This window comes from Hemitrygon akajei, chromosome 11, assembly GCF_048418815.1.
Source record: "Hemitrygon akajei chromosome 11, sHemAka1.3, whole genome shotgun sequence".
Taxonomy (NCBI): domain Eukaryota; kingdom Metazoa; phylum Chordata; class Chondrichthyes; order Myliobatiformes; family Dasyatidae; genus Hemitrygon; species Hemitrygon akajei.
In genome coordinates this window covers 141,205,290-141,220,322 of record NC_133134.1, presented here as the reverse complement: position 1 = coordinate 141,220,322, position 15,033 = coordinate 141,205,290, and the positions used below count along the sequence as shown (strand labels likewise).

The 15,033-nt window shown below is 42.6% G+C and overlaps 1 protein-coding gene across 2 annotated transcripts in view; it reads left to right on the top strand.

The window, feature by feature from the left end:
* The window catches only part of LOC140736078 (sodium/potassium-transporting ATPase subunit beta-1-interacting protein 3-like), a 194,794-nt gene that overhangs the window by 158,648 nt on the left and 21,113 nt on the right, over positions 1 to 15,033 (top strand). For both annotated transcript variants that reach the window (XM_073061817.1, XM_073061816.1), the window contains exon 5: positions 2,177 to 2,237. In XM_073061817.1, coding sequence (XP_072917918.1) covers positions 2,177 to 2,237 — 61 coding nt within the window. The remainder of the gene's footprint in view (positions 1 to 2,176; positions 2,238 to 15,033) is intronic.

The window sequence follows — 15,033 nt, the reverse complement described above, 5'->3', positions numbered from 1 at the left end:
GAAAGCCTTCATCAAAATGAAATGTTTTCCCATTATAACCATCCAGTTCTCTAGAAGTACTGCTAATGACTATTATTTGCTGTGATTTATTTGTGAATTAAAACACAAAGACATTTCTATATACGCTTCAAGTATAGTTCCAAACATTACAATAGGTATGGGCAAGGCTAATAATGAATGGTAGCGCCATGTACTTTATTTGTCACTCAGTACAGATGGCCATTTGCTAATCACTAATTGATAAGAATAGCTGCAACAGAAAGCAGAATAACTTTTTTATTTTACACAAAAATGTGTTTAATATGTACCCTTCATATTTCAAATGGAACATAAAATATTACAGCGCAGTATAGGTCAGGGGTCACCAACCTTTTTTGCACTGCGGACCGATTTAATATTGACAATATTCTTGCGGACTGACCGACGGGGTGGTGGGGGGGGGGGGGTGTTAATCACAACCGGAATATAGGTGGTAAGTCAACTATAAGTCGCTTATAAGTCGCAATTTCGTTTCTAAAAGGGTTTATCTATCAAATTTAATATTAGACACACAGCACATATTTTCCTCGCATGAATATAATGATAAGTCAATTATAACTCACTTATAAGTCAATAGCATCATAACATTTTAAGTAACGTTTGGATATTAAACACGCAGCACATATTTTCCTCGTATGAGCATATAAAATCATTGCAACACACCAGTGCCTGCCCCCCATTGTAGCTAGGTAGGATCTATCAGCCGACAAAAGTTTGGCTCGAGGGATGACTTTCAGTAGATTGCAGCGAGGTAGCTGCTCTGCTACTTATGAAACTCTGAGCCCAAATTAATTCATCTGCGAATATTTTAGCACCGGGTTCTCCATGAATATTCAGTGTGCTAAACAGGTTTAGAGGCGACGCCCATCTGTCCGCGCTCTAGGCCAGTAGCAATGGCAGTTCTTGCTGGCCGCGCAGGGCGGCTGGTTACCCAAGGCCAACCAGTGATCCCTGGCGCAAGGGTATCACTGCGTTTAGGCGACTGATGACTTCGTGTGCGTTCAAGTTCAACAGTGGGCGTGACAGAGAATGAGGAAAGGTGCAGCTGACTCATATAATTTTGTATCGCTGAATCATATCGTTTCCTCGCGGCCCGGTAACACATGCTTTGCGGCCCAGTGGTTGGGGACCACTGGCATAGGCCCTTTGGCCCACGATGTTATGCTGACCTTTTAACCCTTCCCCCACATACATAGCCCTCAATTTTTTTTTTATCATCCATGTGGCTATTAAGAGTTTCGTAAATGCCCAACATGCCTCTACCACCACGCCCAGCAGTAAATTCCATGCACCCCCACTCTCTGTGTACGTTCGACATCCCCCCTTTATTTTCCCTCCAATTGACTTAGAACTATGCACCCTTATATTTGCCATTTCTGTCCTGGGGAAAATAAACCTCTAGCTAGCCACTCTATCTAAGACTTTTATCATCTTGTATACCTCTATCAATACTGTAACATTTGTAAAGAAGCTTCATAGAAAACTGTACTGTCCTTCAGCTGAACACTTATAACAGTTTCAGTTGGGCGTTGATTGACCTTTGAGTCTTACAAACAACTACGGTTATCCAGATTTTCATATTCAGACTTCTACACCACATGGAGCAAGTTGAACACATGCCAGATAAGCAGATAAACATTCTATCTACAGTGCAGACCACCAGCTGAGTAATACAACAGGAGTGCTGTCAATTTTGAAATTATTTTGCTGACAATGTGTCCCGGTTGGTGAAAATGCACTGTATTAAGAGTCTGAACAAGTTTAAAAAGATCCTAAAGATGAAGTGGCTAGACATATAGAAAAAAAAATTGAATTAATATGGTCATTGATGTTTTTAATGAGCATATTAGAATAATCCATATTTGTTATTGAAGGCATAATCATCACTACACCAGAAACTCCCTATTAGCTTGTTTGCTCTGAGACATTTTCCATAAATGTAATTACTGATAACTTTGTGCCAATAATAGAATCCTCTGAAGGAACTTGAATGTTTTATTTTAGATAGCGTAGTCGTTGAATAGAATATTCATGTAGAATATATTCTATTTTATAGTGACAGAGTGTTTGGAACTTGAAAATAAATGTACATTTAAAATGATCTATTGTTATTAAGTCTTTCTTCTTTCCATTGCAGCTCGTTGGATTTGTCTACGCCTGTTATGTTATCAGTGTTTTTACAGAGGAAGAAGATAGCTGTAAGTAGTGGTGTGTGAAACTGTTAACTGGTTAATTGGAGTGAGACATAGTATGTGTAAAGTGAGCCAGCTGTAACAGCTTTCAGTGAGAAAGGGAACTGGAATCTTTTCTTTCAAACCCATGTGAATTATAGGTTTCAGCTCCAGTGACTTCTGGCATTGAAGGAAAAGAACACACAGAGCTATAGCAGCTGCAACAAATGTCTCACTGATTTATATGTGTAAGATGCATTATTAGACTGTACAAAACAGCTTGTACAGACACTGTGTTTGAGCAGTGACTTCTGCTACATTTTTATCTCGGAAACACCGGGTGCAACAATATGATCCAAACTTCATCTCATGCCAATCAGCTTCAAAGTTGTTTGACAAAGGTGCCTACCAGAACAGAGAAAATTGCAATCACAAATATAACGGACAATTTCTAGGCATTGGGAAAGCAATGGGTCAGAGAAATAACTCAAAATCATGGAACAAGTCTTTCAGCATTTTGCCATATTTTTGGTTTAGTCATTTTGCTTCCACATTCTGCAACTAGCCACTAACATGTTCCCATCTTGTTCTAGATTCCACATTGTAACGTATCTCTTGAGCTGTGCCTTTGGTCACGTCCCTAATTCCGCTCCTCTCAAACTCTGAGTCTGAACTTTGTTGATGAAACAATACTGGGCAGGGTTACTTGTGGGGGAAGATCTAAAGGTGTATTGAGGGGATAGAGCCAAGCAAAGCTATAGGTCAGAAGAGTATATGTAACATAATGCAGAAAAGTGTGATGTCATTTGCGGTGCTGGACAAAACAGAAAAACAGGTAGTCTTTAAATGGTGACAACTTGGAAAATATTGATATCCAGCTGGACCTTGGAAACTTTGCAACTCAAACCATTGAAAGCCAATAGGCAGGTATAATGAATAATGGAATGAAATGTGATATATTGGTCATCATTATGAGAGGATTTTAAAACAAAGTAAATATATTTCCAAACAATAATGTGAGACTTTAGTGAGCCTGTACCTGGAGTAATGTGTAAACAAGTGTCCATTTAATAAAAATAGATATAAAACCTTAGAAGTAATGCGAAAAAAAACATTCACCAGATTGGTTCCTGGGATGGCAAGTTTGCGGTCTGAGGAGACTAGACCTGAATTCATAAGAGTACAAAACATACGCAAGGCTCAGTAAGTGTCAGGGAGGATGTTTCCTCTTGTTGAAGACTCTAGAACCAGAATATATAATCTCAGAATAAGAGCTATGACATTTAGGATTAGGATGTAGAAGAAATTTCTTCCCTCAGAGAATTATTTTCCCCAGAGGAGCATGGAGGTCTAAGGATTTTCATTCAAAAATGGGTTGGACAGATTTCTGAACATCAGGTAATGAATGGATATAGGGATGGTGCAACAAAATAGTGCTCAGGTAGAAGATCAACTGTTACTTGATGAATGACCTTGAAGGATCAGATGTCATACTCCTGCTCCCACTGCTCCCACTGCCTGCATACAAAGTTGTTCCATTGCTGTTCACCTGAGAAGTTTCTTTTAATACATGTGGGGGACAATTCAACACTTTGCCATGCCATTTCTTAACTGAAAGATTGGGAAGTTAAGCTGCATTACAGCTTGGGTGCAATTAATTCAGTTTGCTGATGAGTGAGCAGTGATACATAGATTCTTCCCGAGTTTTAACTAATTTTTTTTAAAGTTAATTTTCTAACTGGCATTGATATTTGATATAAAACCATCAGAATTTCAGAGCATAAAGAGATCATTTGGCTAAAGAAACCTTCCCCAATGCCAACTTCATGACAGAGCTATTAGCTTTAGACTGAAAACAGTTTTACAGCTGCGGAAGAAATGATGTTGTGCTCTCAGAAACTGGCTTAATACAGAGTAACCTTATGAATGTCTCTGGGGTTAAGTGCCCATGCGGAAACTCTTTTCCTTAAATTTTGTGAGATTTTTATTTGCATTAGCATTCTTTTTTATAATCTTCCCCAATGGCTTCAACGTTACAACAACATCAACAGTATTTAATATTGGTCTATAGTGACATTTTCAGGTCTCAGGATTTTACTAACTCAGAGACCCAACGCATTCATGTTATTTAAAGGTCCAACACTTAAACTGCATTGTTTATCCTGAACCAGAACTAAGAGCTCCCATTTCGTTAGGTATGCACAGGCTCGACTGCTTCCTGTTCCTATGTTTTAAGCTTTGCCTGTGGATGTCAAAGTAATAATTACTCTGGGGGCCACTCCATACTGCAGATTGCTACTCTCCACTGCATTATAACGGTGAGTCAAACCTCACACTTGAGAGGATATATTTTCTGTTAGCTCATGGGAACAGGCAGCACAGGAACTTTGCAGGCTTCCTTAAAATGTTAGCTTTTATAGAATGTACCTAATCCCTAACAGGGACTTCCCTGGCAATACCCTGTCCACAATGCCTGGCTGATTCCCAGGAGAGTCTTGGTGCTGCCATTCACAAAAGACATGCCTTTCAGAACACTGTGGTTATTTGGCAGCGCCAGGGTCCCTGTGAACCCTCGAGGACAGTTTCCCCCAGTTGCCTTCCCTGCTGCAGTTGGCACAGAGTCGCCTTCAGAGGTCAGACCAGCTGAGCTACATGCTGGCAGCAGCGAAAACCTGTGACATGCCAACAGGAAAGACAGCACTGAAACGGACACCATCAGCTCTGGTGCAAGGATTAACGAGCAGCGAAAGAGACTGATTTGAATCCTTGAGTAAATGATAGAATTTATAACATCATGAGATGTTGAATTTGTTCGTAGTAGCCTGGGGCTGCAAAGAACACGAGCTCATTTCCACAGGAACTGTCAACATGTCTTCAAATAAATAGCATCCCTGTGACAGAAATTCTTTCACAGAACATTAAAAGGCAGGTTGAATTATTAATTCATATCCACAGAATCTCCAGTGATTTATTCCTTGTATTCTGTAATGCCATACCTTCCTAACCATATGCTATATAAATGAAGAATTTGTTCTTGGTGTCAAATAATTCTCTGCTATTTTTCATGCTCCCATGTATTGTGCCTGATTTAAGTTGCATGATTTTATCTGATCAATTGAAAGATTGTGAAAATTCTACCTTGGAACGCAGAGCATTGACCAGGTTGACACAGGATCAAACCCTATGGCCCACGGCATCCGGTCTGACAATGTTTCAAATTAAACTAAACCTATTGTCCTGGTTGTGATCCATATCCATCCATTTCCAGCGTATTCATGTGCCCATCAAAATGTGGCACTATTGCGTCTGCCTCCACTACCACTCCTGGCAGTGTGTTCCAGGCACCCATCACTCTCAAAGTTTAAAAAAAACACTTTCCCCACAGTTCTCCTTTGAATTTAGTCCTTCCTTGCCTTAAAGCTTACACTCCTTTGACATTTCGACCCTGCAAGAAAGACTTTAGCTATACATACTATCTATGCCCCTCATAATTTTGTAAACTTCCATCAGGTCTCACATTTGCTTCCACTAAAGAGAAAATGATCTTTAATTGTTTTGCCTTTCCTTATTTAATTAATACTCACTAATCTGGGAAGCATCCAGATGAGCCTTAGCTGCTCTCTTTCAAAAGCTTCTACATCTTTCCTGTAATAACATGATAAGAACTGCACAAAATATTCCAAATGAGGCCTAGCATTTAGAAACTTTTTAATTGCTCTGTTAATACTCATTATTTATTTGTTCATTTTTACTGGAGTTTTTACTGACACTGGAGTTATTCCCAAATGACTTCATTGGTTTATGACTGTAAAAACTCTTCAATGCTTTAATACATAGGAGAGATATTTCATTTGTATAATCATGCTAAGTATATCACTTAAAATAATTAACTTTGGTAGGTCATCAGTCATTAATATTGTCAGCAGCTAATACAGTCACTTACCCAGATTCATCTGAATTTTTGTTAATCATATTTGTTTTATTCATTTTGAAAATGTGCTAATTTATAACTATAGAATTTCCTTTAATAGTTCATCATCTGGCAAATTTTGAAATATATATTCTGTTGATCATATAAAACTGATATTAAAGATGTAAAACATGTTAAGTCACCACTTTCCTTTTAAAGTAAATTTTCCTTTTGGAATTATTCAGCAAATTCATCAATGTTCAATTTCAATTAATTTTTATTGGCACATTTAATGCAATACTGAGAACATTTATAATTGATATTCTAAAGCCTTTTTTGATTCAGTATGATGTTTTTTTGGATTTACTGGAGGGGTTCACATCAATTGCATAGTTTGACTTACTGTGGCACTTGCAAAAAAAGTAAAGTTCTTTAATTTTGAAAGAAATTCCTTTCAGCTTATAGATTTTGTATGTCATAATAGTTAGTGTAAAATGTCATAATAGTTCGGCTTCTAAGGGCTCAAGTTTAATTGTCATACAGCCATGTATTAATACCCATGAATACAGCCAAATGAAACAGCGTTACTCTAGGGCTAAGGTGCAAAACACAATACCAATAATCACAAACAGCACAAAACAACCTATAGTACATATAAGATAGCAAGCACATATGAGGTGTCAGTAAAATAAAGTCACGCAAAAAAATATAGGCCAAGACTCTGAGTGAATGAATGTTGCAGAAGTCTGCAGGCGAACACAGTACGGCTTGTCTTCTGCGAGTGAACACTGGGCGGCAGCACTGACTCCAGCTTGGGCTCCTCATCACACCGCCTCTGGTCGAGCTCACCGACTCTGATGCCTCTCCCCTAGGTGGCTGTAAACAGGTTTTGTGTACTTTACAACATTTAAAGACTTCTCAAAATAGTCCGCACATTAGGACACATTACTTGAATTTTCAGCATGTTCATCAACTTCTCAGATTCTCCATTTACCTGCAGATTTCAATTTCAGTTACACCAGCCATCAATTCCATCCTCATTATCACCAAGATATATTTTGTGAAGCCATTTAATGTTATTGTAATGCTATTTGCGGCCATCACAATTTCAATGCGGTGGCAAATTGCCTGCAATAGATAGTAGAGCTTGCATGCATGTCTCAGTAACCTTTCATCAGGTCTAGTTCAAAACTCCCTTTCTGATCATTCTCACTTCTCCTTTCATCCACCTCCCCCCCTCCCTCCCCCCACTATTTTCACTCGCATATAAGACACAAAAGCTTCAGAAAATATACCACCAAGCTCAAACTCATGGTCAGTTTCTACCCTGCTTTTATATAAGGTTTTTGAACAGATCTATTATGCAATAAAGATGAACTATTGATCTCTCAATCTAGCTTGCTATGGACAGCACTTCATTTATCTACCGGTAGTGCACTTTCTCTGTAACTGTAACAATAAATTCTACATTCTTTTTCTTCCTTCTTTTTTGTATGACCTTAAGGTACTTGTGCATGGATTGATCTGTCTCAATCACATGCAAATAAAAGCTTCCTGGTACATGTGACATTAATAAACCAATTCCTTTCATTTTGCAAACTGCTCTAATCTAACAAAGCTAGTTGTCTTGCTTTTTATGAAAAGTCTTTTGACTGATTTGACAACATACCTAGTTTGATCATTTGATTATCGAATAGATATTTTTGACACATGCCGTCTTCACTTAATGACATAGCAATCACTGCAAAAGTAAATTATGGTCCCTTATGTTTGGGATGTTTTGCATAACAAAGTTGTATGTTTGCTATTTGGATCTAATGAATGTTTGATGTTTTTTGAACATACTCCTAAAGGCATCTAAAATAACTCTAGACACTTCAATATCGTACGTCTCGAGACACTTTTTCTGATTGTTCTTGGATGTAGATTTGGGGATATTTGCACAGTCTGGAGTGGCTGTACAGTCTCGTTGACAGCGGCTGCAGGTGAAGGAGGAAGGGGCTCTGGGTGATGCAGCTCTGGATTTTCTTCTGGGTGTCTTGTTGATGAGCACGTTGGCCTTTGCCTTCTCAGCATGTTTTACACCGTTTTTGACTGCGGCCCTCCGTGCTGTACGGTCTTCAACTGTTTCCTCTCGTGCTGAGGCTGATGCCGGCCAGATTCATGGCACGCGTACAGACATCCCTGTAGCGGAGGCGTGGTCACTCAGCTCACCATGCAGCACGTCTTTGGGAATGTGTCTCTGGCCCATCTGTTTTTTCACGGCCCAACTGTCTGAGGCGTCTGTGGCTGAGTAGGGCGTGGATGTTGGAGGTATCAGCCCGCACAGCATCTCTGTGTTGGTGATTCTGTCCTGCCAGGAGATATGCAAGATGCGCCAGAGGTAGCGTAGGTGGAACGAGTTTAGCCTCTTCTCTTGGCTGATGTATGGCATCGAGCCCAAACAAGCTGAACACACCTGGTACACATACAGCTTTGACTTTGTCAGCTGTCTGCAGTTCCACACTCTCTTGTTCAGTCTGTCTGTGACAGCTGCAGCTTTGGCAATCTGCTGTTTTCCTCTGCTTCAATGGACAGGAAGCTGGTGATGGTCGACCCAAGATAGATGAAGGGGTCGACTACATCGAGAGAGCAAACATCAGTGGTGATGCTTGCTGGAGATTCTGGGCCACGACGTTTGTCTTCTTTAGACTGCTGGTTAACCCAAGCTCCTTGCAGGCATGGGCAAAGCAATTAATCAATAGTTGGACTGTTGGAGTCGGCCTTCAGTTTGTGACTTCATCTGCAGGCAGCGTCTCATGGATGAGGGCTGTCCTAACCTTGGTTTTGGAGAATAAGCAAGTGATATTCAACAGCTTGCCAACAGCTCTTGTACAAAGGGAGATGCCTTCAGTGCAGTCTGCAAAAGCATATTGAAGGAACATGGAGAAGAAGATTCCAAAGAGGGTCAGTACCGGGACATAACCTTGATTCACTCCAATGCTCACTGGAAAGGCATCAGAAGTTGCTCCATTGAAGCAGAGAGTGCTGTGCCTGTCCTTACAGACAGATGATATGATGCTGCGTGGTCTTGGGGGGGGCGGTGGGGCAGCTTGTCTTTAGCAAGAGTTTGAAGAGTAGGCTTCTGCTCATGAGGTCGAATGCCTTGGTCAGATCAATGAAGGTAGTGTACTGTGGCTTCTGCTGGTCTCAAGACTTCTCCTGCAGCTGGCGCAGTGAGCAGGTCATGTCCACTGTAGACCTGACTGCACTGAACCTGCACTGGGATTCTGGGTAGGCAGGCTCTGAAGTCGTGCCAAGGCGACACAGACGAACACTTTCCCCACAATACTATGAAGAAAGATGCCACGGCAGTTGTCGCAATCACTATGGTCACCCCTGTTTTCATACAATGTAACAATGGTGGCTTCTTGCATGTCTTATGGGATGTGGCCTTTCTCCCAGTAAAGACACAGAAGCTCATGTGGATGTTGCAGCAGGACAGGCTTCCCACTCTTCAGCATTTTGTGGGGAATTCTGCCTTTCCCTGGGGCATTCCCACTGGTGAGACAGTCGATGGCTTTGCTGAGTTCCTCCAGAGATGGCAACACATCAAGCTCTTCCATGACTTGTGAGTCAGGCAGTGCCTCCAGGGCAGTGTTGGTCACCAGGTTCCGAGTCGCATGCAGCTCCAGGTAACTCTCGACCCAACGTTCAAGCTGCTTTGCTCTGGTCTGTGGTGACTACCCCAGTTTTAGACTTCAATGTGGCTGTCTTGGTGGCTGATTTGATGCCGTCAAACGTCCCTCTTGCATTTCTGCAGACAGCAGCTGTTTGGATTTTGCTGCACAAATTCAGTCAGTAGTTGCTTGCACAATGTCATGCACCTTGTTTCTAGTAACTCTATGGGCGTCACGTGTGCCCGTGCAGGTGTTTTGCTTGTAGGCCAGCAGGGTTTTCCCCTTGGCCTAGGTCACTTGCTCCATTCCTTCCCAGTCCGCTTCGAACCAGTCTGCGTTTTTGAGCTCCTTTTCCCAAATGGCTGATGGCATCACGGAGTTGTGGCCACTTGGAGTCAGTAGAGGTCCTGTCAGCAGAACGGTTCTTCACTGCGGCTTCAAAGGCGTCTGCGAACTGCTGTACTCTCTCAGAGTTCACTGTACAGCAGGTGTTGATGTGAGATCGGCCCTTAGTCTTGGAATGATGGAGTCTCTTTGGCTTTAGCCCCACACTCGGCTGATAACAAGGGAGTGGTCTGTGTTGCAGTCTGCACTGTGCATGTCCCTGTGTCTGGTGGTGATAGGGTCGAGCTGATGCCAGTGGTGGGACTATGGGTGCCTCCCAGAGGTCTCCGTGTTGGTGATGCACAGTCCATGATGGCAGCACAGCTCGAGCAGTCTCAGCTATTCTCATTCATCTTGCTTCATGGTCAGCTCCAGCTCTAGCATTGTATTCTCCCAGCAGGTACAATCATTCAGTGCTTGGGATTCTGGTCTTTGCCTCTTCCCGGGCCTTGTAGAACTAGTCTTTGGCCTCTGTTGAAGAACAAAGTGTTGGGGCATAGTCACTCAGGAGGTTTACGGGGCCGCAAAGTGATGATAAGTGGAGAACAGTGGACCCTTTCTGTTCTGCCTGTTGGTGGTTCCGTGGTGGCAATGATAGACTGCAAAACCAACCCCATACTGCCTTGGGCCTTCATGAGGGAGACCCTACCAAAAGAAGGTGTAATTGGACTCTCTGATGGAACTGTTATCTGCCAAATGGGTCTCCTGGAGGCCGGCAATTTCGATGTTAAGTCGAGTGAGCTGACTGTCAATAACTGCTGTTTTCTGCATCATCAGTCTATTGGTCATCAGTCAGTCTAGGACACGTGGTCTAAATGTTCCGGCTTGTGAGGCGAAGAGCTGGCGTCTTCCTAGTTTTAATCCTCCTACCTGGTGCAGACTGACTGCTTGCATCTCAAGGTAAACTCTGAGCCCCACGCACCCAGTAACGCAGGCAAGCAGTGGCAGGACAGCACCTTAACTGGCTGGAGGCTGCCCAACCTAAGGCGGGCGGTAGCTGTCCAGTGAGATGCAACGATCTCTCCCACAGTCAGAAGTGGCCCCTGGTGCTCGTTCCCTACGCCAATCGGATGAGCTTATAACCGGTAACTGCCACTTCCAGTGTTGTGCCGATACCTTGCGACATCAATGGAGTGTCCTCTCCATGGTGTCACAGGCCAGGGCGAGGGGATATGGAGGTCGTGGGCTGCCCTGATGCCAAGACCCCCCTCTCAGCATTGCTGGCAGAGTCCAATGGAAAGCAAGAGCCAGTACAGATGGTGCCAGCACTGCTGCAAGAGTTGCCCAAAGGTGATGTAGTAAGCCATCTGCCCACCTTAGGACTCCACTCCGGATTTTCTGTAGGGGTTTAGTCCCTCAGCTTTTGCCTTTCCCAAAGCACACACAAAGCAGTTTGACTACGTACCCATAGCTTTGATGGTGCTGCTGGTGAAGATTTCCTCAGCTGTTTCTCCGTAACCTCCGAAAACGAACCTAGTCTCAAGGCAATTTGGTCCAGAAATCATCGGCTGCTGGCGCGACGATGCTGCTGGAGGAGCAGCCGCCGCACACCGGCACCACTCCCTGGCCAAGCCCTGAGTCCAGGACCGCCTCACCGCGAGGTCTCCACAGCCTCCTGCCAGCCAGGCAGTGCTGTGCCCTCTGGCTGGGCCGCCAGGCAGACCTGACCAACCTGCGCCGAAATTCAGGCCCGGCTGATGAACTTCAATATAATTACTGTAATAATCACAGAGCGGATTAGAGCTGTATACCTCATGGAGTTCAGCAACAATCTTCACTGCTTATCAAACCGGATTGTTCTGTTGAAGGTTCCTCATGCGATGAACTTTGAACACAACGAATATCACAATTGGCCATTTCAGAAGCAGCCATGAGGTAGCAAGCATGGTCAAGGGTCAAGTTAGAGGTAGCTGCAAATTTTCTTGCCTCTTCCAATTTTTAAAATGAACTAACTGTACAAGGAAATCCAATGCTCAAAGAACAACAACTGATGGTATCATCTGTATGTAAAGAGCTTATGAGGTGATGTAGGTTAGGCACTATCCATTAACCTCATGAATTAGTTCCACTTCATCAATAAGCTTGGTGAAGATGAGGTGCATCACTGTTACAAGAAAAATTAATAATGTGTCAGGACAATGACAGAGCCTTGGTTGACACCAGCCGTGATTAGCTGTGTGTACATTTATTGGTTAGAATCCCAGATCCCAGTCATCATACACAAAATAGATATTAATTTCTGCAGGCAGCCTAATATAAGGAAGGAACTCCATAATATCCGAATGAATGGAGTCAAAATCTTTAGTGGGTTCAAAAACAGTCAGGTTGATGCATTTCTTGCTTTTTGTCAAATTGCTGTATGGTGAAGATCATATTAACTCTGCCATTATATAGATGGAATTCACATGGTTTTTGAGGAGGAGCTCCTGACCACTGTGAGGAGGGGACTGAGCAGAATTTTTCTGATTGTAGACAACAGAGATATGCCTCTTCAGCTATTATCTCATTTAGATGTATCACCTTTATCCACGATTATGGTATCCCCACAGGCTCACTTTTCACCCTCCTCTTACTCGATACAGACAATGACATTCTGGATTTATGAGTGAAACTTCTCACTGGTGGGTTCTGGAAGTTCAACAAGTATATTATCTGCTCCAGAGGTTTTGTTGTTTTTCACTTGGCATGAACCCTTTCTGACACCACATTGGTCAGAAGTGACAGCAAATTGGGATTGAAGAGTTTGCTGAGGGGTCAAAGGCATATATTTCAAGGACAATGCAGTTGAGATCTTCAAAGTGTTCCTTTTCTCCTTTCTTAAGTTAACTTTTCTTCTTTGCTCTCATTTGGATGGGGTCTTCGTTCCTTGGCTGCATCAAACAACTTGGTTGTCGGTAAGTTGCTAAGCTTCCTGCACTTTTTCTCTCGCTACCTGTTCTTTAGGTCACATGTTTTTTTCTGGATCTCAGCCTTCAGGTGCCTGTAGAGTTGGTTCTGTTTCTTTGAGGCATGGCAGAATTCCGAGTTCTGATCCAGTATCACCTTTTGTTTAATTATTGAATCCACTGGACTCAGTAAGATCAGGGCTGATCTTTTCCAAGGTGCTACATTAACCGATAGCACAGGCAGAGATGGTCTCCTGATTGGGATAAACTCAACCTGGCCCAATGTTATTTGCTCATTAACTCACATACACATCTGCAAACATACGATGAAGCTATTGCCAATGTGTATCCTTATCTGGAAATGTTTACAGTGATCAATTTCTTCAAACCTGTATAAAATCACAAGAGCTGACCTCTGACTGATAGCTTTAGCTTGGTCTACATGCCATGACAATCCTTTCCCCCCGGTACTCCTTCTCCTTCTCTTTTATCCCACGGTCCATTCTCTTTTCCTATCAGATTACATCTTCTCCAGCCCTTTGCCTTTCCCACCATCTTTACTCCTTCACCCCCAGCCTCCTGGATTCACAGGCTGTGGTGGAGGCCAAGTCTGTGGGTATATTTAAAGCAGAAGTTGATAGTTTCCTGATTGGTCAGGACATCAAAGGATATGATGAGAAGGCAGGTGTATGGAGTTAAGTAGGATCCAGGATCAGCCATGATGGAATGGCGGAGCAGACTCAATGGGCTGAATGGCCTAATTCTGCTACTATGCCTTATAGTCTTATGGTCTTATCACTTTCTACCTTATCCTCTTTCTCCACCCTCCACCTTTTTATTTTGGCATCCTCCCCACTTACTTTCCAGTCCTGATGAAGGGTCTCAGCCCAAAACATTGACTATTTATTTCCACAGATGTTGCCAGGCCTGCTGAGTTCCTCCAGCATTTTGTGTTAGTTGCCCTTTATTGAACGTTGCTTTTCAAATTCATCACAGGGAAGCACAATTTGCTAACAGCTCCTTTCTCATTTTTGCATATCTTATCTCTGCTTCCTTTGATGTGAAGACAACTGATAACCATTATATATAATTATTATCGCAAGTTCTGAGTGAGCTGCAGCAATTTGTAAAGTTACTGCCTCCTCAATGTTATAATTTCTAAAACCTGGCAAAGTTATTACGGTGCTGTTTCTTGGGTTTCTTCCCAGAATGACTCTGCAAATCTCTGTGCAGCTTCAACATGTCTGATGCATCTCAACAAATATTGAAATCCTATAAGACCATAAGACATAGGAGCAGCAATTTGGCCCATCTAGTCTGCTCTGCCATGGCTGATCCATTTCCCTGTCAATCCCATTCTCCTATCATTTCCCATAACACTTTGCATCCTGACTAATAAACAATCTAACAACCTCCACCTTAAACGCCCCCAGTAACCTGGCCTCCATAGCTGCCTGTGCCATAATCTGCATGGTTTTACCACCTTCTGGCAAGAGAAATTCCTCCGCAATTCTGTTCTAAATGGGCATCCCTCTATTTTGAGGCTGTGCCCTCTGATCCTAGACCAAAGATCTCCACTAAAGGAAACATCCTCTTCACATCCACTCTATCGAGGTCTTTCAGCATTTGATAGGTTTCAATGAAATCTCCCCTCATTCTTCTAAATTCCAGTGACGACAAACCTCTGCAGATTTCCTCGTGTTTGGCCTTCAATCGCTGCTCACATAATAACCCTTCCATTCCCAGAGCCATTCTCATGAACCTCCTTTGAACAGTCTCCAATGTCAGCTCATCTTTCTTAAATAAAGGACCCAAAGCTGGTCACAATATTCTGGTGCCTTATATGGCCTCTGCATTACATCTTTGCTTTTAGATTCTAGTCCTCCTGAAATGAATGCTAACATTGCATTTGCTTCCTCACCACTGATTCAACCTGCAAATTAACATTTAGGAAATCCTGCATGTGGACTCTCAAATCATTTTCT